We start from the raw sequence: 27,180 nt of genomic DNA on the forward strand, positions 1-27,180 counted from the left end.
GTTGAAATGGTTTGGCAACAATAATCTTAACTTCAAAGTAGCCTGGGTCTAACGTTGAAAATGTCTTATTTTCAAAGTATTTTAAATTTTAGTGTGCAGGAAAAGCACAATGCACCAATCTAGTGCAAGAAGAGCACTACAAACACATCTCAAGTATTATTATTCTAGAGAAATTATTAGTAGGCAATAAATATGTTGAATATGGGAAACTACAAGGCTGCTAGCACCACAGCTGATTTTGAATTTACTGTTGGGTAAGATACATGTGGCTGTAGCACCTCTTACTGTTTAGTGCATGCAAAGGCATGGATTGATTCCCTGACATTTATGAAATAATAATAAAAAATGGTAGTAGTGCTGAAATATTTGTGGAGATTGCATACGTTTGCATGTCACAGCCTTAAAAGCGTTGGTAAGTTCAGATGCCTTAAAAAGATAAGGGGAGGAGGGAACTGATGAAGGTAAAGAAAGTAATGAATTTTAACTGTACCTCACTGATAAATGTTGAGTAATAAATCCTTAAAAAAGGAAGAAGTTTAAAATCCTCATAAGGTATCACATTGTGGGGGAGTAGTGAGAAGCTACAGGTTTTAAGTACATAAAATCAATATGAGATTTTAAGTAACGCTTTAAGACAATCAGGCTTTGTAAATATGTTGGTTTTCTCTCTGATGAATTGGTTATACTGTCTAAATTTTAAAGCAGTAGTGGTGCCACAAAAAGGCTGGTTGCAATTACGAGAAACAAGAGCACAGAATTTAGGTGATGTTTCTAGAAATGGCGATAGTCTTTCTTTTACCTACTTGGAGTGAATTAATCTTTGACTGGAAGTTTGAAGAAAGAGCTGTGACTTTATACCCGTACTACATACAAACACTTGACATTTTCATAGCTGCAGCTTCCACCATGAGCCAGACCTGCGTGTCGCTCGCGTCAGCCGGTCAGCCCTAGCGTGGGACCGTCTGGATGCCGCCGTAGGTACCTAGTCCAGGCGAACAAGGCTCCGTGCCGGTGTGCCTACCTGTGCCTCGCCGTGCGGGGGGACCCGGCTTGTGAGCCTTCTGTGCGGGGACGCAGCACGGAGCATGGAGGCAGCGGGGTAAGGACGAGCAAGAGCACATACGCCGGCCGGCCAGGGTGCGCTGCCATGTGAGGCAGTGTCGTTGGATACCGGGGCTTCCAGCTGCTAACGGTGAGAATCGGGGCACCGCTCCTTCACAGGCTTCCCAGCTGCGGCGGGAGGCGGCGCGGGGGAGGCCCTCCCGCCGCGGGGCTCCGGAACGCGGGGCCCGCACTTTCTCTTTCGATTTCTCGGCTAGTCCTGGGCAGGCCGAGACCCCGCTGGCCGAGAGGCGCCGGGACGGGCGGTGCTCAGGCTGCGGCCGCTCTCCGCTGCCCCGGGCACCGGCGGGTGCCTCAGCTCGGCGGAGCGACAGCCATGGCAAGTGCCAGGGGCGGCGGCGGGCGGGGGCGCGGGCAGGCCGCTAGGGGAACGTCGTCGTCCCGGCCGGGGCCGGGGCGGCGGGAGGCAGTGTACCTCCGGGGAGCACGGCCGGGGCGCGCCGGGGGGCTTCGGGGAAGGGCGGTGGGGAGAGCGCGGGCCTTCCCGCAGGCCCGCTCCAGCCTACCGACCCCCCGCACAGCTTGGACCCGCCAGCCAGGGTGCAGAGAGCAGCCTTCTCCTGCTGCGGTTGTTACAAGCCTCAGAGGGTTAAAAGTAATGGCAGCATGGGGGAGATGAGTGAATCGTGTCTGTCCCTTGCTCAGTTCCCGCACGGGAAGAACTGTCTTGTCTGCCATGGCCTGGTGCCCTGACCTTCCAGTTATTTAATGGTAGCAACAGGTCCGATTTCCCTCTCACTAGTAGTAATAGTTATGTTTTTTAGTAACAGAACTGATGAGGTGTATAGGTAAGTCTTTATACGATCTCTTGTCAGCGTTGATATGTGTAGCATATTTGCCAAGAAATAGCAAATCATAAAATCCTAGAACAGTTTGGGTTGGAAAGGACCTTAAAGATCACCCAGTTCCAACTCGCCTGCCATGGGCAGGGACACCTTCCGCTAGGCCAGGTTGCTCAAAGCCCCGTCCAACCTGGCCCTGAACACTGCCGGGGATGGGGCGGCCACAGCTTCTCTGGGCAGCCTGTGCCAGTGCCTCACCACCCTCACAGGGAAGAACTGGCCATGCACAGGACACTGCGGTCACCAGTGACCAGCACTGCAGGGCTCCTCCCCCTTACCCGCCTGCCTGTTTCCCTGAGGCACCCGCCGCAGCTGTGCAGCTCTTTCTAGCAATAGCCGCTGCACGCAGTCTTGTCTTGGAAGTGATTCAGCACAAACGAACTGTGTGTTCATGTGGATTTTTTTTTCTAACCCCAATAGTAGGCATGAGTGCTGCTCCAAAATACCAGCTGGCAAGGTGCAAAATGCTGTCTGGCAGCTGAGTGCTCCCGCTCGTGCACACGCTGCATCGGCTGTGTGAAGCGTGAGAAAATCCTGCCTATAGCTCCATCAATCTTGGGAGCACCCTGTTTATATTCTCTTCATGTTGTCTCATTAGTGCAGAAACTTGCTTTCACACGAACATTACCACCGAAATAATCGCCTAATATAATTAAAGCTCCTAGCTCTTTAAGTTTGATGGTGATAAAAAAGGCCTCATGTCTTTATGAATTGAAAGCTCGCCTGGTTGCGCAGTCTCATTGAGTCTGTCTCCTCAGAAACACTGTGGTGGTGATCCACAAGGCTTTTGACGCATGTCGAGGGTGCATTCGCCCCTGGCAGCACATTCTGCAGGCTTTGTAATTGCTGTGCTGGCTCTAATATTTTATGCAGCCCAGAGTCCAGGGGAAGCTTTGTAAGAGAAGTCTAAAGAATTTAGCTGGAGTGGCTGACCCTGAGTACAGTCACTTTGAAGTTATTGACAGTTTGTTCCTGTGAATGCTGCCATGCAGACATACTAAATTATTTTCTTTCTTCCAAAAAGTCAATGAACTGTTACAAAATTTACTCAGTGTTCCACTATTTACAGTAATTTTGCCATGATATTCCCAGTGAAGTATTACTGTTTATATCTATGTAATACAAATGGAAAGCAAATATGTTTTCTTAACAAGACATGAATGCAAATCCTATTTAGGATGGGTTTCATGTTTGCAGCATTGGGAGGTTTGGTTCTGATGAAAATCATGTATGGTTTTAGTTGTTTTACGCACTGCGAGTCTCAGATGACTGGAATTATGTTCTTCCAATTTAACAAGGTTATCCATTTAATAAGTGGAGAGAGATGAGTCAGAACACAACCCTAAATCCCAGCTCTCATGAATTTAACAAGTAAGGACAGTCTGAATCTGACCCTTCCACTCTGAAAAGACAATCCTTATTGAACAGTAAGTGCAGTTAAAATTTTTCATTCTCTTTAGATTTTGAATAGTAGAATCAAGAAGAAACTACCTCAGTGTGACACTGGACCTTTCATTTGAAAAACTGTTAAATTTAGTTCTAATTTTTACTGCTTTAAGAAGCTACTGAGAAGGCGTAAATAATATGTAAGAGTCAGGCCACTTTGTACTGCGCAGTACTGTAAAGGCGCCTGAGGGAGGCTGGCATCCACTGAAGTCTGACTCAGCAGTCTTCTAAATTACCCAGTAAACGAACAGGTTGCCTATGCAAAGGGAAGGGGAGTCCCTTCAGCAGTGGGGGTGAATCTGGGTAACTTCTGTGGGAGGTCACCGGGACTCCTTGCATTTATGGTGTGCTGCGTCTCTGTGCGCAGGCAACAGGACAAGCTGCTAAATCAGCAAGGACAGTTGTCATCACTGGTGTTCCAGATGGCCTTCTGCACAATGATGTCATGACTGACATACTGACAATTCATTTCCAAATGTCGAAGAACAACGGTGGAGATGTGGAGGATGTAGCATATCCCACAGACAAAAAAGGAGTTGCATATGTAACTTTTGAAGATCCAAAAGGTATTTAGATGAATGTACTATAGTAAATACAGATGCCCCCTAAAGAATTAGCCCTAGAATGTTAATCTTAAAAGAAATTATTTTAAATTGTTTGCTGGTATTAAGATTTTATAGAACTGGGAGACTGACACCTCTCCTTTAGTCAGCCAAAGTTTTAGGATTTTATTTCTCTTCTTTGGAGTCATGACTGTCCTAGTTTTGGCTGGGATAGAGTTAATTCCTTTTTTCCATATTTTTTTTTTTCCCCCCTCTAAACAGGCTTCCTGCAAAGTGTTTGTTATGTTTGCTTTTAGGAATAAATTTATACCATGCATAACAGATAGGATTTTTGTAGTCAGGCATTTGAGAATAACTCTCTACCTATTAATGTTCTAAGAAAACAGGCTTCTATCTTTTTCTCTCAACAATTTTGACTAATACATAAAGTATTAGGCAAGAATATTGAATTGCCTCTGTGTGTTTGCAACATTGTGAGGGAAAGGATCAAGAGAAAAATACCCATGAAGTGTTCTGCCATCAGACCTGCAGTAGCACATTATCTTACTGCATGAATCTGGCTTTGTCTTCAGTTCTAGAGAGTGTTCTAAAGAAGGATGAGCATCGACTGGAGGACAAAAGGTTGTCCAGGTACTACCCGCTGAAAGTAACCCGCTACTGTGAAAATGTAAGCTCATTCATAATTTATCTAGTTGTACTTCCATTGCTATCTTAACCGTTACTTAACTTCTCTAATTCAAAATTCTAGGTCTTCAGCTCTGTCACATCTGTCCTCAATATGTCTGTTTTCAAAGAACAATTTGTTTTAGAAGATCTGATACAAGAAATTAAAAAGAGCACAGATTTGACCTTTGGTCCTTTGCAATCCAACGGGCATATTTCTGTTCAAGGGTCATTTCCAGATGTCAAATTGCTAAGAGACTTTCTCTTATTGAAAGCAAAATCCCTTTCAGAGAAGGACAAAAGAGAAGAAGGTGCGTCCCACCAGAGACCAAGAGGAGGCAACAGCAGCACGGACTTACCACGGAGATGAGTAATTTTGTTCATGATGTGGAAAAACAGGTCGTTGTTCTTGACACAGATATATATCACTACATGAAGTCCTTTTTTCCCGGGACATTCGTAGTAAATGATGACACTGTGATTTCTGACATCACTGATGGTGATGTAACTACACTATATATTGAGAATGCTGGAAGTAGGTCTGATGCTGGACAGGCATTAAGAGTCAAAGAGAAAATTGAAAATAGGTCTATAAAACTCCATAAAACTCTATGTAAGGAGAGGATCGACTTCAAGGGACACACCAGAGATGATAAGCAGAGATACAGGAGAGCATGTGAAAGCGTGAAACCCCATTACCCTAATGTTTTGATCATCTATTATAATACTCACATTGATGTTATAGGATACTCTTCTAAGGTTTTTGAATTTACAAAGGAAGTGAGCAATAAGATTCAGAGCCTGTTTCGCAGCGGGTAGAAAGTTAGCGTTTATGTTGCTTACATGTTGTACTTCTTGTAGAGACTGTACCTGTGCACCTCTGTGTCACTGCAGATTTGTCACATTGCGCCCACTCACAGGTTGGGCAGTATGCATCTGAAGGTGAACAAGCCCATTCCCCCTCGGAATTAAGTTTGGAATTAAGTTTGGAACAGGAAATAAATTATCAATCTCTTGTGAGTTTAAGAGACTGAAGAAGCTAGGCCTTTTCTGTCCAGATACAGCTCCTTTTTCCTTTTGTTAGATGTGTTCTGGGCATATGCACACTCATTATTTCATGGCTTCAGGGAATGTAGGATGAGAAAAGACAATTTTTTTTAAGAGTTCTCATTAGCATAAGAAGTCTGACTTGCAAAGGTGGGTAAGCCAACCTGATACAAAATACTGCATTGAAGCTGAGTTATGTTTCTCTGCGCAAGGAGATGACCACTTAAAACAGGAGTGGTGGCCTTTTTCTATTGCCTTTGTCTGCAGAAGGAAGTTCTTGCCATTGAGATGCATGAAGAAGATACAGCTTTGACGCCTGAGGGGGTGAAATGCTTATTAAATATACAGGCTCATCATGTCTTGAGAAAGACCTTAGAAGATGGCATTGGAAGTTCTTGACAATAAAAAAATAAATAAGTTTGTTTTCATAAGAGCAATAACATGGGTTTTTTTCCAGCTCTAATGGCATCTGCAGCATCTTGACAGCAAATTATTTAGACATGAAAGTATATCCAAAGTTTTGATGTGAAAATTTTGGGGCATTTAGACTTCTGAATCAGATTCTGTTTATGCAAATCTGTTTCTGTATCCATTACAAGTGTCCAAACGCCCATCCTAATTTAGGCTTTTTATAAAACTGGTTAGAAAACAACTTTTATTTTGTGATATCAGAGTGTTCAGAATACTTTGTCAAATCATACAGAGCACCAGCTCTTTCATCTCATGTGCAGGAAAAGTTTTTATTCCATTAAAGAAGTTAGTTATACAAAATATCATGTCTGTGTTCTTTTAACCAACCCCCAGACATTTGGTTGGAAGCTCAAACCTAAAGTCTAAGAAATGCTTTAGGCATTTTCTTGTCATGACTTATTATCCACTGCAATTATGCCAGAGAAAGATAAAGTTGTTAAACTAGTGGCTGTGTTTTAAAATATCCTGTCAAAACAGGAAGATGATGAGCTTAAGCACTTTGCTGATTTGGAAGGTGGGGGATAGTAGTATTTAAAGGCTTAATCTCACCCAAGTTCCCCAGTAGCCAGGAAGTTCACCAAGGGGGTTGGAGGTGGGGCAGAAGGTGGATGCCCAGAGTCAGGCCCTGGAAGAGCCCCTCTTCAGCTCTCCAGTGCTGGGCTGCTTTGGGTACCCGCAGTTAAGTTTGAGCAAAGATGTGCAGTTTTTCAACCTCATAAAAGAGAAAATCTTCTGTAAGGGAAAATCACTGAAGGAAATTAGTGCTCCTTTCCAGTGTCCGGATTGGTCTTCTCTTTTCTGAAGAGCCTCATTTTTTTTCCATCATAGAATCACTGAATCCCAAGTTGGAATGGACCTCAAGGATCCTCTGGTCCAACCTTTCTTGGCAAAGCATGACCTAGACTAGATGTCCCAGCACCATGTCCAGCTGGATGTTCAAAGTGCCTAATGCTGGGGAGTTCACCACTTCCCTGGAGAGATTATTCCAATGGATGGGTGTTCTCATTGGGAAAATTTTTCCTCTTGTCTCCAACTGGAATCTCCCCAGAAATAATGTGTGCCCATTGCCACTCATCTTTCCCATGTGGCTCCTTGTCAAAAGGGAGTCTCCATCTTCTTTGTAGCCAGCCTTTACTGGAACATGGTGATAAGGTCTCCCTCGAGCCTTCTTTTCTCTTTTTCTGATTCACAGCATTAGTACTCCCTATTCACTGCATTAAATGTTTAGGTCTGGACTGGTAAAACAGTGGCATTGCTGTTAGTTCGAATCCTAACTGGTTACTACTGGCTGAGCATCACTTTTTGAGTCAAGTTTGACAACATAATGGTTTGCAGCACAGGCACAGGTGTCATTAAGGTCTTGTTGCCTAGCAAGCAAGTCGTTCTTACAGAGCGATTTTCAGTCAGAATCTTAGTATCTTAAAATCTTGAAAACATCACAGATGAATACAATTTTCTTGCTGAATCCTGGTTTAGTTGTAACAGCTCCTTTTCAGATCTACTCGTCAAGTATCGCTTTGCCACTGCATCCTTGGCAGCATTTGGCTGCTGAGTGCTGGGGTCTTTCTCTTGCACCCATGAGCCAGCACTGACTCATTGTTTCCAAGTGCTCTCCCATCTGGTGTCTCTGGTCTCATACCGAGGACATAATTTCTTTAGACAAAAAGAGCTTTGCATTGGTGGTTTGGGGTTTTTTTGTTGTGGTGGTTTTGTTTTGTTTTTGCTTTTTACAGAGTGCCTAGTAAATAGGGTCTGGATCCAGGGTGGATTAGCAAATAGTAGCTATTGTCATGCTCCAGGCTTTCTGGGGCTACCTTTTCATGTCGTATGTGCAGCGGCATCAGCCAAAAACACCCCAACTTTGTCACCTTCGATGGTTCTTTGTAGCTGTGCAAGGGCAAGGCAGGACAGGGTCTTTACTAAATAGTAGAAAGGCTGAGGCATGTATGGCGAGTGACTGAGTTACTCTAAGATTTAAGCCCACAGAGGAACCTGCTTTCTGTAGCAGGAAAAAAGCTGTGATCTACCTACCAGGATAAACAAATATTTGCAGTAAAAATATAATCAGCATTTCCGCAGAATAACATTATAAATGAAGCATTTATTTGTTCCTTCCTCCACGATGTAGATACCATGGAAAACAATAGATGTTTAGCAAAAAAATGAAAGTCCGATTTTGTCATTACCATGAATATGTCAACAAATACAACAAAACAAATGAGTATTAGGTCTGGTAAAAGACTTGCCAGCTCTCGTTCTCCTGGTTATTTTTATGGCAAGCAAAGCATTGCTGTATCTATTCAACTCCACTTGAGAAAGGCGTTTAGTATTTGTGTATATTGGAAAATATCTGGGAAACCATATCAGATGTTAGTCCTAGATCTAAGCCATTGTATTCTGAGCATCAGGTTTGCCTTTTAATTTGAAGAGAGAATTTGCTCGTGGGACCTCAGCAAAAGATTTGTCCTTATTGCTGCGCCAGTGCTTGCTGCCCTTCACCAGAAGGGGAAACATAACAGTTCATGTTGTAAAAATACAAAGCCTGATTTTGATTTAAGACACAAGTCCTACAGACACAGCCTAAAGAATAAAGAATAATTTAAAAAGGTCACAAATAGCAGCAGAACCTGAGCCCAGTTCCTGGCAGCACCCCACTATGTTCAGTGAGGTAAACACCTTTTTCTGTCACCTGAAAACCTGAGGCTTTGAGAGAAAATTTGACATCCCTTAGCCGGAAAATACACAATTTGGATGCAAAAGCAATCTCCCAGATTGACCGGAGGGGATGGGGGAGGTGGATGGAGGAGGAATGATTGACTGGAGTCCTTTCACCATCACTGACACGAAGCACAGGGAGGACAAAGCCGCCTTTACTCTCCATTGTACCTGTGCATCTAATTATGCAATGTAAAAAAATTATTCAATTCCTGCAGGAAGGAGGTTGTTCCATCAGGAAAAGAATCCCTTACTGCAGGTTTAATTGTTGTCCTCAGAACTGCCTCTGCCACCTTTGAGTTGCATTGAAACTTTCTCTGTGCATCTGTTAAAAAAGCATAGACTACAAAAGACCTGTCACATCTCCTGAAAGATTGCAATGCCCGCATGACATTTTCTTAAGGAAGAAGCACTTGCTACTTTTGGGAGCCATGTGTCTTATTTAAAAAAAAAAAAAACCAACACAAAACCATGTGTAGGAAAAATAAATAGCATTACTAGCAAATAACTCGTTCTTTAAGACAACTTTTAGGCTTACATCTGCATCTGGCCCCACTGGAGACTCAGACACATAAAACCCAGATGAAAAGAGACAATAGTCATCAGCCATCAGGGTGAGTTGGTACCTGCAGCCAGCTGGGGTCAGATGGGGACGTGCTCCCACCAGGAGAGAGGAGATGAATTTAGCAGGCTGTGTATCCGGAGGAGCAGAGGCTCTCACTTGGCTCCAGTTCAGCTCTCGGGGGGCTCCCATAAACAAACACACACAGTCCTGTTGTGTTGCACATCTTGTGCAAGAGAAAAGCAGCTGTAGAGCAGGGCCAAGTGAGCACTGGGGAAATTCCTTCTCCACTGCACAACGTTTCTGTCGTGACTTCTTCCCCTGCATTTAGTGTAGCTGGTGGGTGTTTGTGAGATACGTGGCTTCTATTCAATTTAATTCAAAATAACTCATTTATTGTCCTTTGGGCTTCTACCCCTCAATCAGCTGCAGTTCCTGATAAAAGGACCTTTTCCATCCCTCTCTTTTAAACTAAAAGCATAGTCATATCACATGTAGATACTTTACCTTTTTCACCTACCGTTAGAGGATGGGAGTCTTCCCTGATTTCTGCAGCAGGCTGCCCACACAACTTGGCTAAGAGAAAAAGAAAAAAAAAAATAATTTTAGTGATGATATAAACAAACAAACCAACCCAACAAAAAGAACAAAAAAAACCTAAAAAACAAAAAACAAAACCACAAACCAAAAACCCCACAAGGAAAAAATAAGTCAAAAATGCACAACCATTCAGAATTGACAGTGTCTGGTCTGGTTGTACTTACTTTTTCTTTAGCTACAGAGGATTGCAGAACATCTGCTGCAAAACAAGTCCCTTTTTCTGCTTCGGCTAACACAGCTTTCCTTTGTCTCCTGATGCCCATTAATGACTTTTAAAGAAACCTCCTAAAAGTAACTCAGTTAAGAAGAAGCACTACCTCTAATGGCAGCAGCCACTGCTTCTGGAGCCTTGCATTAAAGCCATTTCACAGGTGGATTTTGCCTCTTGTTACTACTACCACCTTTGTAACAGGAGTAGTATGGATCAGGACCTGCTACACAGAGTACTTTACCAAAAAAAAGCTGTATAAAATACTGGAAAAAACAAAGCTCTAGTATCTTTGTACAGATGAAATAACTTCATAGTCTGTAAATTCCCGACACTGTGGAGGAGGAAGCACATCGCATGCTGAGCGTGGCATGTACAGATGGCAGTGCTGTCACTTGGACTGAATCACGCAGAGGAAGGGTGGATTTTCTCCAAGGCAGAAGCTGTGGTTGACAGTCACAACTCATCCCTGATCAAGCTATAAGCAGCTGGCTGTGTGTAGTGCATATGGATCTGCACACCCTAGTCCCTAGCTGCGGTCCTGGAACAGCTTCGTATTTCCCGGCAAGCTCAAGGGTACCAGAGTACGGAGATGGTCCATATCGGCTCAGGTCTTAACTAACAGCTACTGATGTGATCTCAGGCTGGACACGACGAGATGAGCAAGGGCCATCTCCTCCGGTGGGTTCCACCGTTTGGACTTTGTCCCATGCAACTTCTCTTGCCATAAACACGGGAAACACAAGAGGGAGCCAGATGCTTTGGAGCCGAAATCCCAAAGTCTCCGCGGGGGTCCTGCCCAACGGCAGCCGGCAGAATGAGGAGATGCCAGAAGCAGGTCCGGCTCTGTCCCTTAGCTAGCGGAAGCGGAGCTCAGGTCTGTTTGCCTGGAGCAGAATTTGGGAGAGGTCCCTTCCAGTCTTTGATTGCTCACACTTAAATCACTTTCTTTCAAGCTTATATAAAAATGGGTAAGGAAATTGAGTAGTTTCCAATTTCACACTGAAATCACAGATAGGTAAAATGACCAGAAGCCTAAGCACTGCTGTAGTTAATCCGTTGTTAAACATAATTGCTTCAGCACACAGGGCCTTGAACCAGGCAAGCACAACGTGGCACCATGCAGGCATATCGCCTTTGTGCCCACACAAGCTGTGGGGGATGACCACCCTGTTACCACTATCCTGAGGCAGAGGTGAGTTACCTGAAGGAAAAGCAAATGAAAGCCAGCTGTTCTGCTCCCTGGGGGAGCAGGGAGCTTCCCGCTCCCCCTGCTTCCCGCTAGCCCCCATCCCTCAGAGGTGAGGACCTGGATCCCAGTTTACCTGTACTGTTCTTGGTCTCCAGATCTCCTCCAAGTACAAAGGCTTTGGAGGAGGGACACCACCAGCCCTCAGCCACCACTGCACTGAGGAAATTAACTCTTCCCACACATAAGAATAACCCATCCCATCTCTTCTTGGCATGACTGGGACTGAAGTCGGTGGACAGTGCTGATATACTGCCATGGGTTTGATTTTCAGTTAAGGCACCCTTAATAAAGTATTTTGAAAATCTTCATTTCCATTTTGGCATGGATTGTGACAAATTTTTACCAGTATTATAATAAAAGCAACATCTTGCCTTGTTGTTGCAGATAGATGTGTTCTGCCTGGCCTGCACACAGGGACTTTGCAGAAACTCACCATTTTTACCATTGTCTGGGTGCTTCTATGTGTTAGCAGACAGCTTTTGTGCAGATACAGCCAGTTCTTAACAACTGGAAAGTTTTAATGGACACAATAAACACCACTGAGAATGCTTTTTTCCACTCTAAGTTATAGGAACACTTCCCCCATGAGTTAAGGGATTTGGCATTTCTCACAGGCATACTTTACATTTTCCAAACTTTCTGAGTAACACATTGAGAGACTTAAGCATCTGCACTGCCAAATCAAATGAGAGAAGAAACAGTTTTGCAGGCTCATTAATGCCTAGCACTGACAGGCCTGGAGGGGCTGCGATTTTATTTACATAGGATAGAGACAGGCCTTTAGGGAAGTGCAGTGTTATTTACATAGAGGAGATATGTTCCTTCTGGGGTGGGGTCTCATTTAGATGCAAAAGGGACAGGAATAGGAAGCACAGTCTTACACAGATATGGTTTTACCTGTGTTTCCAAAACCACACTTAAAAGCACAGTCATAAATGCTGTTCTTAGTAGCAGCTGGAGTGTTTCTCCCACACGTGGAGCTGTTAAGAGTTCAGCTACATCAGCTATCCCACTGCTAGCAGAGCCCCTGAGAGCAAACAAGGGTGAATCAGCTATGAAGGAAAAAAAGAGAACTTGAAGATGAGAAGATAAAGAAAACCCACAAAATAACAGCACTTTTAACAACTACAGTTGTCAACCCCCACCCCCTCCAAACTCTCATGAAGTCTAAACCACAGTAACCCTATTTATCTAGTTGTTGACTTGACGCTATTTGCAGAGCTATCCCCCTGCTCCCCAATGTGCTTAACAAACATGCCCTGAGGTTGCCCCACCACATTACAGCCTGCCCACACCACCCACCTCCTCCCAGTCTCTCTCCTCAGCCTATGAAGTCTCATCTTCACCACCCCAGAGTCATCGTCTCAGCCTCCAAAAGAGCTGATGATTAATTGAAGCCAGCTGCTTGGCTCCCTCCCCTTCTTCCCACACCACTTTGCATTCCTATTAAAGCACATGCACTGCCCTAGCAGTGTACTTGGCTTTCTAGAGTGTGTAGCAGTGATGCTGCTACAGAAACAGGGCCAACTTTCACACTAACCCTTCTCTTTGTGAGCTGTAGCTGTTTGGGTATCAGAAATTCACAATGGCAAACTCAGTGCGCAATGTCATTAGCCTCAGAAGGTATTTAAAGTCTTGCTGGTTTAGGGCCTGTGTTATGTTTTTAGCTTTTTGTGTTATATTCTCAGTTTTCTAATATGGGTAACCCTGAAGAGCCTCTAAACTTGCAGTGCTGCCATAGGAATCACATATTGAATACCTAATCATATAAGAGATTCTTGAGAATGTTATTTCTCTTACCAGAACTTAGATGCCTGGTAGTAAATTGGTTGCGTGAAGTAACAATCTAGTTGTTGAGGATAGCAAGCCTCCTCTGAAGGATAATTTATTCCACTTTGGAACAGGTGGTATAAGGTGGTCTCCACAGATAGCATTCATATCCTTCCTTACTGTGCAGATGAACAGCAGATGAAAAATCTTAGATAGTTCTGGATTCTTGCTATTAGTTTCTAGTTGAGTCTTTTGCCTCTATTTAACTACCAGCTTTGTTGTGCCATTGGGATTGTGGAGGAAGGCACAAAAGGACTTGCTTGCAATGTGTATCCAGCATCACTGAGGTCAATGTGTAAAACTGTCCTTATGTTTCCAGTTACCATATGGTGTGTTTGCTGGGATTATGGACTGGTTAACATGTTCTTGCTTAGCAGTCTTCCAAGTTCCCCAGTACTTAGAGATAAAGCAAAACCCTCACATGTCTAGTAGATCTCTTCCAGCTCTTGGAGAAATATCCCAGGTGTACAACTGTAGGTGAGGTGTGATTTGGTTTCCTTAGCATTTCAGGTGCCTGGAGCCTGCAATTGTCATGGTATCTGATACAGACCTTTCTGGTCAGATGCCTGTGCTCCTGACCTGTTTTGTTCAGGGATGAATATACTGCATGCTGAGAGTGCTATCAAGTTAAAGTATTAAAAATGAGCATGCAGAGGCCTTGTAAGTGAGCTGCACTTGGTTTGCTTGGTACCTCAGTCTGAGGTTATCAGCTCTTGAGTTCTTATCTTCATATCAACGGACATTTAGGCTGCTTCTGTATTGGCCAGTCCTAAGTCATATCCATTGCCACTCCCAGGCTTTGTGCAAATAGAAACAGAAGTAAATAAATACCAGGGTCACAGAACTAAAGAGTTAAGAAAGCTTTGTATTCTTCCCCAGGGGAGAGCCTATTGCAACTTGTAAACACTTGCTGTTTATTTCCAGGTGGTAATTAAAACAGCTTCTCCCCACCAAGTCAGTATTACATCAAGAGGCTGACAATTTCCTGGAGAAAACAGCTGTGTTCCCACTAATGAGCCTCAAGATCAGCAAAATGTGATGCCTGTGTGCAGTTGTAGCTGCAGCTCTGGCATGTGAGACCCAAAGACCCTTTGATAAGTCTTACTGGTATTTTTTCGAGGTTTCTGTTTCTTCTACTGTTATGATGCCAACTTGTAAAAGTCTGCTCACCACACTGTGAAGTTTTTCCTTTTAATTACTTACTGTGAGCTGTTGCTAATTCAATCAGGTAACAGTGACACATGGAATGGGCTCTGTCAGGAGAGGGAAAATTAACCAGAGTATGGATGGGGAAAGCACAGGGCAGAGTGTTTCTGATTTTGTGGAAGAAATGCATTTTTATATCATGCACTTCAATGAAATACTTCTTTTTTTCACAGGATGAATTAATTTTTGCAAGGCTGGAGCAAGAATTTGAGAAATGGTTTCATTCCCTTCATGTGGCATATTCACATTTTCACAAATTACTTTGCAAATAACTGGCATTCTTTAGTAGGGAGGCTGGAGGCTGGGCAAATTAAAGCAGAATTGTCAAGTATTGCTACTAAGTGGCTTCTGCAGGTTCTTCACAACCATACAAGGCTTGCAACAGCTAAAAGTAAACAGGTAAAATTGTGATGTTCACTCATCTTAATGGTTGCACTGGTCAGTAGAGAGTAGTAGCCCTGCTATTGGGTTATGTAAACCTGGTTTGAACATCCATATGTAGCACTGCTAACGGCTAGCTGATGAATTGCATTCTGCACTGAATTTGTACTTGAATGTGTGCTGTTGTATGAGTAGGCAATAAGTACAGGTGTGGCTGGAGCATGGTAACAGTAGTAGATTAGGAGCAAAAGTCTCTCTTTCCTGACCCTGGACTGCTGCTGAGGTCAGCCTGAGTGTCCCATCACCTCAAAAGGAGTTGGAAATTCATTCGCTCTTTTGGGATGCGTGGGCTTCGATAGGGACCCCAGGCAGTACGTACTGCCATGCAGGGCTGTATTAAACACAGGGAAAACTGGTAGATGGATTTGAAAAAGGTCTCCCTGTCTCATGGACCAGAAGCTTGCTGCTGGCTTCTGCCAGTCCAGGCTGTGCAATGATGGGGTGCACCTCCCAGGAGGTTGGAGATTGCCAGGGATGCAGCTGGCTTCCTGAAAGCAAGGTCTTATGTGAATCCTCAGGGCTCAGTCATGTTCAGGCAAGCAGGAAGACTCCCATGTTTCATTTTAATCTGGTGTGGATTGACTTCATAAAATAGAATCACAGAATGGCTTGAGTTGGAAGGGTCCTTAAAGATCGTATAGTTTCCAGGGATGCCTTCCACTAGATCCATCCAACCTGGCCTTGAACACTTCCAGGGAGGGGCGGGAGGGACAGCCACAGCTTCTTGGGGCAACTTGTGCCAGTGCCTAATCATTCTCATAATGAAGACCTTTTAATACGTAATCTGAATCTCCCCTTTGTCAGTTGAAAGCCATAACCCCTTGTTGGATCCCTACAGGCCCTTGTCAAAAGTCCCTCTCCAGCTTTCCTGTTGGCCCCTTTAGGCACTGGAAGCTGCTCTAAGGTCTCCCTGGAGCTTTCTCTTCTCCAAGCTGAATAAGACCAGTTCTCTCAGCCTGTCTCCATACAAGAAGCATCCAGCCTTTGGAGCATCCTTGTAGCCTCCTCTGGACTACTCCAACAGGTCCATGCCCTTCTGATGCTGGGGGCCCCAGAGCTGGGTGCAGCACTGCAGGTGGGGTCTCACAAGAGTGGAGCAGAGGGGCAGAATCACCTCTCTTGACTGGCTGGTCACAGTGCTGGTGATGCAGCCCAGGACACAGCTTTCTGGGCTGCAAGTGCACACTGCCAGGTCATGTTGAGCCAGGAATTGCTGCCTCCACCAGTACCTCCCTTGCTTCCTATGGCAAATCATCTTTGTCACCACCATTTCTTGGTCTGTTTATCAGCAGTTTCCCACTCTGCTTTCCCACTGCCTTCACACTGCAGGAGCCAAACCCCTCAGCTCAGACAGATCCGCTGCTGAGTGGAGGTTTGCGAAAGACTGAGATTTGCTTCCCTGCCTGTCCCAGGGTAGATATGACCCCAGACTGCCTGTTCAGGGTAGATCTGCAAAGACAGAGGCATCCAGTGGTGGCAGTTTTCATATTAACTAGTCTTAGTATGGGCATCACTCGTAAGACACGCACTGAAGCTGTGGTCCCTACCAGTGCCAGTTCACCGCTGCCCAGGAAACCAGCTGTAAATGCTCTATATATTAATGTGTTTCCATAGACTACCAAAGGGAGGACTCTCTTCTTCTGGACAAGATTCAAACACTGAATAGATCAGTCCTGCTTTTTGGCCCCTTTGGGAAAGCGTGGTAGGGAAAGCTTGCACTTATTGTGTTAAAAATGAGTAGTTCCACTATCTAGGCAGAAGCCTTCAATCTCCAGGGCCATCAGTCTGTACCCCTGACAAAGACTGAATGAAAGGCAAAACATAATTACTTACATATTACTCCATCTGACATCTTAAATATTAAGACATCTATCTAGTCTAAAATCATTCATATAAATGTGTTTGCGGCACCTTAGGCTTAGGAAATTTTCAGTAGATGAAGCGATAACATTCTTTGTTCATTTGGTCTCCTGGTATAATATGATTTGGTTTTCCTCAGATGCAAGGGGTTTGCTACAGCCTCATGCTGTGAAGTTTTCACCTGCCATGAATTTTACACTATTTCCGTTTGCCTCTTGAGATGTTTTCCATGATAGTCCAGCACATTAACATGAAATTTGAGGCAATGTGTCCATTTATTGAGAAGTAAGCATTATGTAAAATGAGTATAAATATCATGCGTTTTCATAACTGTCAAACTATTGTAATTTCTTTGTTATTTCATGGATTCAAAATTTCAGGCAAAGAGGGCAAATGCTTGCCTGAGGCCACATATTCAATAGCAGAATAAAAATTGACAATAACACACTAAGGTCAGGCCAGGAAAATATTAACACTTTGTCAGCCTTAAGCATTCGGGAACCCTAGGACATGAGACCCCATGCCATGTTTATGTTCCTAAAGCCCTCCATGTCAAGCTCTATGCCTTTTGAAGGTGTATTTCCAGCCCTCTATCTGAAAAGCAGATTAAAAAGCCTGAAAATTAAAATAAGAAATTGCGAAAATAACAGCTGCTGAGAATCTCATGCATGTGCAGGAATTGAAGTTGGTGCTTTAAGAAAAGTAGTAGAGGATATATTGTGGCTCTTGATAATGTTGTGAGAGCCAGAAAACTCTGTTACACTGGTGTTAAAGCTGGCTGAGTGTGAGCAGGAACACTTGGGGACAAACTCACCAGGTACTGAATTTGCATGTTCACACTCAGACTTTTCCTGATCCACTGTCTGTAGTCAGGTCTGTGCTTTTGCAGCTTCTGCTTTGGGCGGTTCATGGAGCTAGAAAATACTTTGTGAAAATGGCATAAATTGAAAAGAAATGAAGAATTTTGAAAACTTCTCCCTAGCCAAAGAAGAAAAACAGACTTAGCAAACAATGCTTATTTTTGTTGAGGGAAAAGAACTGCTGTGTCTGACATGGTCCCTTATGAAAATGTGTTTTTATGCAGTATGTGGTATATGCCATTCCCAAAACCCGCATATTTCATAAATCAAATTGCAGAGCATGTCAGTTTATTTTGTTCATCAAATTGTATTTGTGCTCCTTTTTGCTTTGGGGAAAAAAAAAAAAAAAGCAGCATTAACTCCAAAAAACAAAACAGACAAATTGAATATTAAAAAAATTGAGGTGTGAAAACTTAGGGACATGGGAATAATTAGAAGTATTTTACTACCCACTGATACTTAATCTGAACTGCACTTCAAACATACACAAGTTAAATTATCTCTGTAGCTGTTGGCGGTTTTGCGGTGCCTTTCGCCTATAGAAGCTGCTCAGAGCTCGTTACATCGGCCTCTCAGAACACTGAATCCAGGAGATTTGTTCGTCTTCCAGACAGCGCAGAAGAGAACTGGACCATGTGCTAATGAGCCCCCCTGGCATTTCTGGGGTTTGCAGCTGGAGCCCTGTGGTCACTGAGCACCACAGCTCTGGTGCAGGCCCTTTTTAAATTGGGATTTTGGCCATTGCTCGCCTAGTGAATGGGGGTGAATGGGACATGGAGGTTATAAAGGGGACCTGCCATTGGCAGAGTTGGGGGTGTTGAACATTTGTCTGGATATTTATGTTTGACTTGCATCGCAGGGTCTGTAGCAATAGAGGGGAAATTGGGGGTGGCCCATCTCAGCTCTATAAAGTAATTTTTTTAACTATTATTTTGATTAATTAGATGGCACCTAATGATGTAACCAACAGGTTCTCACTCTTGGCCCCTTCCTGTCTGGTGGTGCTTTAGGACTTTGCAGGTGGGAAGCAGGAGCAGGTATAGATATGTCTGGGACACCATGTCCTCTGGGTATCATTACATCAAGACGTGGTAGCAAGCAACATTAATAGCATTTCCCAGATTTGGTATCTGCCATGCTCCTTTCTTTCATCTTTGGCAATAAGCAGCTCATTAAACAAGTCAAAGTGGGTTTTATGGGGCTGCCTTCATCCTGTCAGCTGTACTTCACGCAGATGTGCATGTGGCATGTCCACACCAAGGCACTGCTGATACCCTGCACACAGCAGGGCTGGCACAGGGTATGGGACCACACGCTTTGTGCTTGTGAATATGCGTATCTGCTGAGTAACTTCAGGAGTGGGCTTTCCAGCAAGTCCATGGTTATGCTCAGGTACAACCAACTCACCTGTTTTTCCTCTACTTGTCAGGATATATCTGTTTTGATTGCCTGCACTGCTAACAAGTGCACTTAATGAATTGCAAGAGCCTTTCTTATTGGGCTGAGAGCCACGTGAAATGCAGAACGGCTCCCTGGTAGCAGGAGTAAAAGAAAGCACATCTTGCTATTCCCCATCTCGAGTTACCATTAGCCTGTACAGGAAGCACTGGTCCGTGGGTGATCTTGTACACCATATGTTCTGCGGTATGCACTACAGCAGAGAGGCACAAAAGGGTGTGTTTATATTGTAACTGTTTTGTTTTTATTGTTCTTTAAGGTTTATTTTGAGAGGGTTTTTTTAAATAATACATTTATATTTTCCTCTGTGGGGCTTACCTTTGGAGTTGGAACTGTTAACCACAACCAGATATTTGGCAGCGATGCATCATTTTATACTCTCACAAAGGCCATTAATGTTCACTCAGAGATCATTACCAGGTTAATGAATCGCAGGACACTGTAAGCACAGACTCAGTTCAGCCGTAAGGTGGGAACCAAGGTTTCCCCAAAAGCTCTACAAGTCACTGGCATTGCTGGCTAATGCCAGAGCATGGCTCATCCCAGAGTACATGGCAAGTGGCAGCAGCTGAGAGGTTATAGCTTGTTGCCCCTATGACAGCCTATGGTCACCCATTAGACTCCCGCAAAGGAGCGAATGCCGTGTGAGTTTGCACGAGTAACTTGATGTTGCCAATGCACAGAAACATGACTGGGAGTGCTAAGGCAGCTCTTCAGAGCATGGGGTGAGGAGGCAGCCTCGCCATGTCACACCCATTATGGGGCTGGGGTTCCCATATCCCAGGGAAGAAATGCAGAGTATGGATAGCGTAGCATCCTGCTGGTGTATGAAACCATAGCAACACTGTTTTAAGCATTTCTAGGCTGTTTAATTTGGCCTAAACTCTTTACAGGCATTTTTTTCTTCAGCTATTTTCGTATTTTTATGTGGATTTTAATAGACTCGTCTAAATGAGATCTTTGTCCCTCCCTGCAATTGCCCCTTTAAGGCAGTCTTATGATATACTGTTAGATATTTCTTGCTAAAAAGCCTTGGGTAGAAAATAGGTTGGCTTGCTGGAGTGTCAGACTACTTGCATGGCATTTTTTTTTAACCTTTGAAATTGGGCTAAAAAAGCTCAGATTAAGGCAGGGGCCCTGCCTGGTGCCAACAGCGAGGAGAACTTAATGCTTCATTTTCGTGGGAGCCTGGAGGCTCCCCCCCTGAATCACAGTGAAGCTGGTGTGATACTCAAGTCAGCTAATTGTCACTATTAAAGGAAGAACAAGAAAGCTCAGACAGTGAATATGGAGATGCTTTTTGACTTCTGCAGAGGCACCTTTTTTTTTTTCTTTTTTTTAAGATTACCTTCAAGAACAAGAGAGCCTATTTAATTTTAAATTTAATGACTTTCCACCATACCTAATTCTACCATTTCCAAGTACATTAGCTGTGTGATCTCCATATTGCTAGAAAGATGTCGTCAGGTACCAGACTGAATGTCAGACATAAAAGCTTAATAAATGATATGCTTTACATTTTTTGTGCAATCGAATATAAAAGCTTTCACTCAGTTAAAATTACCAGAGGTAATTTCAACACAGCTGTCAAGTCTTTTTCCTAGAAATGGAAGTTTTTCCTAATGTGCTTTTACTGAGATTGAAGGAAGTAATTTCTGATGTAATTTCTTTGCATGCAGGAGAAAGGTGAAGCTTGACATCTCGCTGAGAAGGTGTTTGTCTGGTCATCCTTAGGAGTATGCTGCTGGAGATGGTTGTCCCCCTCCCACCCCGGTTCAGACTGGGGTAGATTTAAGACTGATATTCAGGTCTGAACATGTGGGGCTGAAAGCTGAGGCCACTTGGGGCATGCTGAAACTGATAAATTATGTTGAATGCTAGAATATCTCCTTTTTTTTTTTCTCCTGCAGAGGTGTGACAGCAAGGAGACGAAATCCCTGCCTGAAATGGTCCCAGATGGGTGGCATGGGGCACTCCCAAAGCTGCCTTTGGAAGGCAAACGAGTTATCAATGAGCACGTGTGCTGTAATCCCTCAATGCCCCAAGGCACACCTCAGTGGGTTTGTGGAGGAAGGGCTGAACCCTTTTGCATCTGCAGAAGAAAAGAATAAAAGAAAACATCAATTTCAGTGCTTTCAACTCATCATTGTTATGGCTTGCAGAGTCAGGCATGGGAAAAAGTTATTAGTGCTCAGTTTAGGATAACAGAACAATGTCATTTCCATATTAAGAGGCTGCAGTTGAGTGTGTAAGGCTTACTCAGCTCTGACAAAACAGGTGCTAAACCCCGTGTATTTTGAATTGGGGCCTTATCAGTTTTGGCTTTTAAACCAGGTGATCAGCCAGTCTGGGAGCCATTCAGTTGCAATTGTGGCCTTCGAAAAGGCCTTTCTTTAGAAGGGGTGTGGCTTTTTGAGAAGCCGATGGTCTTTTAAAATCCACTGTTGAACGCGTCAGGCTGTGCAAAGGTCCTTCTGAGCCCCAGATTTAATTTAGAACAGGGTGATAGATTCTTCATCATCTCCGAATGTCGGTCTCTTTTAAAGAAGGGATGAGGCGAAACTTATTTTTTGGAGTAGTTTTGGCTCCTGGGAATCTGCATTTGGACTGCCCTGCCCCAGAGCCTTGGAGGGAACTGGGGTCTGAGGCTGGTGGCAAGCATCGGGCAGAGCTGGTACAATGCCGGGCATGGCGAGGCAGGAGCAGCCAGGGGCACCTCTTGAGCCCCAAAACCTTGCAGGAGGTTTGGAGCAAGGCTCCCTCCTCTCCTTATCGCTGGCTTGGCAGCACAAGCAGAGCCAGGAATGGAGGAGGGGGAAAGGGGTGATGGATGGTTTAGAGGGTCCTTGCATTTGTGCTGGGGGTGATGCACGTTCCCAGGGTATCAGCATTTTTGATGCTGTGAGAAACCACCCCATAGTGTGACAGAGGGTATCCGGGGGCTGTGAATTTAATAAGTAAATAATGCACATGTTGTCCATGAGGGAGCCTTAGGAAGAAGGGACAGCCACTCCTTCAAGGGCTGAAATCTCAAGGGGCATGTTTGGGCATTGGGTAGTCCATAGAATCTATCAAGGTGGGAGGTCAGGACACAGCATCTCTGCAGGCCACTTTGTGTTCTGCAGCTTTCCAGAGCTGCCTGATCCCTCTGATCCCATCAGTGCTTGTCAAGCCACACCTGGAATACTGTGTCCTATTTTGGTCCCTCCTATACAAGATTCTGACTGGACGGAAGAGGAGAATTTTTCACGCTGAGAACAATCAGCCACTGGAATGATCTCCCCAGAGAAGTGGCGGACTCCCCAGTGGTAGAGACTTTTAAGATTCAGCTGGCCAGGGTGCTGGGACATCTAATCTTGGTCATGCTTTGCTTAGAAAGGTTAGACCAGAGGTCCATTCCAACCAGGGATTCTACGATTCTTTGCTTGGCTGTGGTTGAAGGTTACACCCCAAGAACTTGTATTCCAGCTCAGTTGTGACACTGATTTATTGCTCCAATGGGCAAGGTATTTGCTTAAGGTTTGATGATACACTGATGATACACTCATCCACACATCTTCTAATTCCTTCCTAAGCATTGATGCTCATGCTCATTGATTTTTTTTTTCCAAACAACAATCAGGCTGTGTGGTTTTCCCAGTTTATCAGGGAACTCAGCAATCTTATGTAATCACATCCTTCATCAGATTATATCTCATTTTCCCTGCCTCGCTCCTTCCTCTTGCAATAGGACTGGCAGCAATGGGAATTGTCCTTTCTCAGCTGCATGGCAGAGCACTTGGGTGCTGCTCCTCTGTTGAGGTCTAGATTTTGCTTGCAGTTTCTAAACCCTTGACCTGATCCATGGTCTGGAGGAGGGAGTCTCATCTCCCCCTTCTCCAAAAGCTTCCACATCTATTCCTTGTTGAAATGGTCTTTTTGTCTTCCAGGGCTGCCTTAACTGTTGCCTCCACTCCTGCAGTAGACGCGTTACGGGCTTGCAGCTCAGCACAACACACATGTACTGCAGGGACCTTTTTACTGCCTGGCTGAGCCCGTCACCAATAGCCAGGATGAAATCATTCTGCTTTTTATTTCATCATTACAAGCCCATAACCAGCTCTTAGGGCAAAGGGAGTATTTTTCTCTCAATAGTTGTAAACATTAGTGGAATGCACTTTAAAAGCAAGAGAGAAGAGTGAAAAAAGCACAAACCCAGGCCTTTGTCCCCGTTGCAGCAAAGGTCCTACCCCAATGCTGCAAGTTGTTCCCTTTATGAGGCCCCTGAACAAAAAGGTAAAGGAGAAAACACTTCAAAATGCAATGTTTAGGCACCATTGGGAGCAAGAAAGTAAAAACCTGGGTATGCTCTGACCTATAGTTTGAAGACAGAGGAAAAGGGGAAAAAACTGAATCACAGCAAACAGTGTTTTCCTGTACAGCTTGGTGCAAGGAGCTCATAACTGTACCCCGGTGTGTCAGCCTGGCTTTTCTCACTGATCCCAGTTATCCTTATTTTCTGTCATCTGGTGGCTCTGGTGTGCTTCCACTTCTGGCCTTAGTTTTCTTGCTGAAAGGGACTTTGCAAGAAAAGCAGAGGTACATTTGATAAGGTTTTGTTAAATCCGGTATTTGCAGGAGACAGAAAAATTGTGTGGAAGCCTTTCTGCTAAGGGCAAGCTCTTCCCTCCAACTATCACAACAAGGACCCTTTGGGCACATTCCTTCCCAAGGGGCAACCATTCCCCGCTGAGCGAGCCTGGATCTCCTGGTGATTGTGTTATACAGCTATCTCAGCTGTGCAATAGAAATCGCTCTCCCGTAACATTTATCTTCTGCTTTGCCGTCTCTTCTGTTCTTCATTGCTGTTGGCTTCCAGCTTTTGCACATAGTAACATGTTGTAGAAACCAAGACCACAAACTGCTCCATTTCAGCTACGGTTTATTTCCAAAGAGCCAACCAACATCTTCTGAACTAAGATTATTCCTTTTTATAACCCTGTTTGTTCAATGAAATCTATGACTTTCTCATCATGAAGATAAGATGGGTGAGGTTTGGCTGTGGATGTGTTCCAGGACGGAGAAACACTTGTGGGCTTCATTGGTCTCTGGGGAGAGTACAGGAGGAGACCTCTGGGCAGGGTGAGGGCTTGAGGCCCCACTGTTCCTCCCTGAAGGAAAGGGGGGAAAACATGAGTTTGGAAAAAAAAAAATCAATGAAAGAAACTGTCTTACACTTCCTTGGAAAGGCAGCCTCTTGTCTACAGCTGATTACCCAAAGACCCCTCTGTAATTGCATTTTGGTTCGTAAAGGACGCGACAGTTGCAGCCCATCATGTCTGCCATCCATAGCGCACGATGCTTGGCACATCGGGTTTGTGCATCAGCATTTGGGTATACAGAGACCTAAAACTGAAGGCTGAATGGCCTTTTCCTGAAATTTGGCATGTTGATTAAGGCTTTCTTCCACTTTCTAATTAATAAAAAAGACTTAGTATTGCAAAATATTATATATTACTGCTGAACAGCTTGAACTCAATGCAAGAAGCGTTATGGGTGAAATTCTGTCCCTGTCAGCTCTGGAGAGCTCTGGGGGTATTAACAATGTGCTCTTCCTAATGAAAGCAATGAGCCAGCTGGCACATCTGCGTAGTGCAGCACAGTGTATCTGGAGGATGCAATGCTATTTTGATAACGTGGATGTGAGCAGCTTTTCTTCTCTCTTTACAAGGATTGGGAAAAGGGAAAGAGGATGGACAGAGCAGAGCAGTCTCCTGCCCTGCATGCATAAACCCTGGCATGGTTGCAGGTCGGGGCTGATATAAGCAGCAGCCTCAGCATCTCCCCAGGGCTTTTACCTGGTTGCGGTTGGTATTCTGCTGCACAAAATCAAAAGACAGGGAGTTGGCACTCTTTAGGTTTCTGTTAACATATAGGTCATGCCTCCTCCTTGCTGAGAAGTGACCGGGCCTCTCATCAATAAGCCCTCCTGGGTACTCTGGTCCAATAGCTCCTGCTCAGCTCTTTGCAAGACAAAGGCTTTAAGCAGCCAAATCCACTCCTCATCTTCCCCGTTCACTATTGAGCCATCCACTGTCCAAGCCTGCCCATCTCGATGGTACATCTAGTCATTGCATTGTATGGAAACAGCCTGGGTGAGAAACTAATAATGCAGAAAGCGTACCTGTGCTCTTTGCCTGGACATCTGGTCAGTGTGTCTCAGGAGTGCTCAGTTGAGGCTTCACTAATAATTTTTTTCCCTCAAGAAAATCATTGTGTAAGAAGACTAGAAAGATACATATAACATATCTTTGACATTTTGAGAAAAATAAGTATTCCAGAAAGAAAAAAGGGGGAAGGGAGAGGATGGGAAAGAAAATGTTTCTAGGATCATGCTTATTACTCCCTGTATCTAATGAAGTCTCCCCAGTAAGTGATAGAGCAGGTGGTGGAAGAGCCACTTAGAAAGGTCTGACCTCAAGGGAAGAGGCTCACAATCAGGGACCGAGGCTTCCAATCCTGTGAAAGGTGGGGGAAAAAGGCAATACAGGGATTTCAATTTAGATCTCACCAGAAATTCTTTGAACTGAATGCAATAATAAGGAACTGAGTACTAGTGTCTTTGTGATAGAAGGATATTGCTAGTTGTTAATATTTTATACACTGTTTCAGGGCAACTAAGATTGTTTCTCACACCTCTTTCCTACAGAATAACCCTAAATCTGCCAGCAGGAAACCTCAAATATCTTTAATTTGAACACTTGCAGGGTAGACATTAAAAGAAATTATTTAAGATCTGAGTTATGATTGTTTTGGGGTTTTTTTGCTTTGTTTTGTTTTTAAAAAAAATGAAGTACAGAACAGAAGTTCATGGTGTAGAAACAGAGCATTGTCCCATGCCTAAACCTGCCACGTGACCTATTGATGGCAAATGCAAGCTAGCTATAAAGCTATATATATTACACTAAATATAGAAACATAGGCAGGTATACTGTCAGATGGATAATGCCTGGGATTTTTACAATTTGACATAAAAATTACACACATGAGGATTCAAAACTTCCAGTTTTGTTCTACACACTGCTCTAAAGGTTTCTTTTTTTACCTTTTAAGCATCTCTCTCCTGCAGTTGAGAAAATCCCAGTAGATGATTGAATCAACCCTAATGAAACTGACAGAATATGTAGAGCGTAATTCTACACCACACACCCCCCCCCCCAGTTTTCTTTTTATTTGAGAACAGTTTCTTATTTTTGTTAAGGAGAAGTTCACAAATACCTTTATACACCAGCATAAAATCAGGAGAGGTTAAACAAACCACAAACAAACAAACCAAAACCAAAAAAAAGCATGGATAGAGACTCTCAATATATCTAAGATTAAAACAGTAGCCAGAACAAGAGAAAAAACATGCGAGGGAAACATGGTGGAGAGGAAGGGTCTTAAGAGGGTGGAAAAGTTTCCGTATCTAAGCTCTGTTGGGTTACAGCCTAAAGAACGAGTTATTCAGAGGATACAGGAAAAGATAGCTCTTGCAAATTTATCAGAGATTTAGGACATACAGGAAGTAAACTTGAAAAGAAAAATAGTGTTTTCAATACAATTTTGTTGGACCTTAAGAGAGATTCAGAAATTGGAAACATTTGCAATGTGGCTTTGTTTTTTAAAAAAAGTGTTGAGAATTCCAAATATAGCAAAAGGAAAAGATAACAAATGTGCTTGGAGAATTCCTAGGAAATTAAAAGGAAGAAGAAAGATAGAAGGAATGGCAAAAGTGTAAGTAAGAGATGCTGAAGAACAGATGGAGCTGAGGGTCACTCTAACAAGATTAATGGTGATTAGACAATTGAGCAGAAATCTCATTTACTGGGCACTGACCTTTGAACTGAGGTTGTGGGAGGTTAAAGCAGAAGATAATTGCCTTTGAAGACTTTGCTTTGGAGCAATAGCTGGGTGATGTGTAAGGATGGGATTCCCACCTCTGCTGCCTTCCCGGCACACCAAGAGGGGCAGCAGGCAGTGAGGAGCAGAGTTGAGTTAAAGTTTCTTTTAATC

At 43.9% G+C, this 27,180-nt stretch overlaps 1 protein-coding gene across 1 annotated transcript; it reads left to right on the top strand.

Moving 5' to 3' along the window:
* Positions 1-1,204: 1,204 nt before the first annotated feature.
* On the top strand, positions 1,205-6,116 carry RBM43 (RNA binding motif protein 43). The gene is given in 5 exon segments (XM_030487266.1): positions 1,205-1,441; positions 3,778-3,976; positions 4,546-4,640; positions 4,722-4,965; positions 4,968-6,116. Coding segments are annotated over 5 exon segments (1,029 nt in total). The 5' UTR covers positions 1,205-1,438; the 3' UTR covers positions 5,456-6,116.
* Positions 6,117-27,180: the final 21,064 nt, after the last annotated feature.

This window comes from Strigops habroptila, chromosome 5 (genome assembly GCF_004027225.2).
Source record: "Strigops habroptila isolate Jane chromosome 5, bStrHab1.2.pri, whole genome shotgun sequence".
Classification (NCBI taxonomy): Eukaryota; Metazoa; Chordata; class Aves; order Psittaciformes; family Psittacidae; genus Strigops; species Strigops habroptila.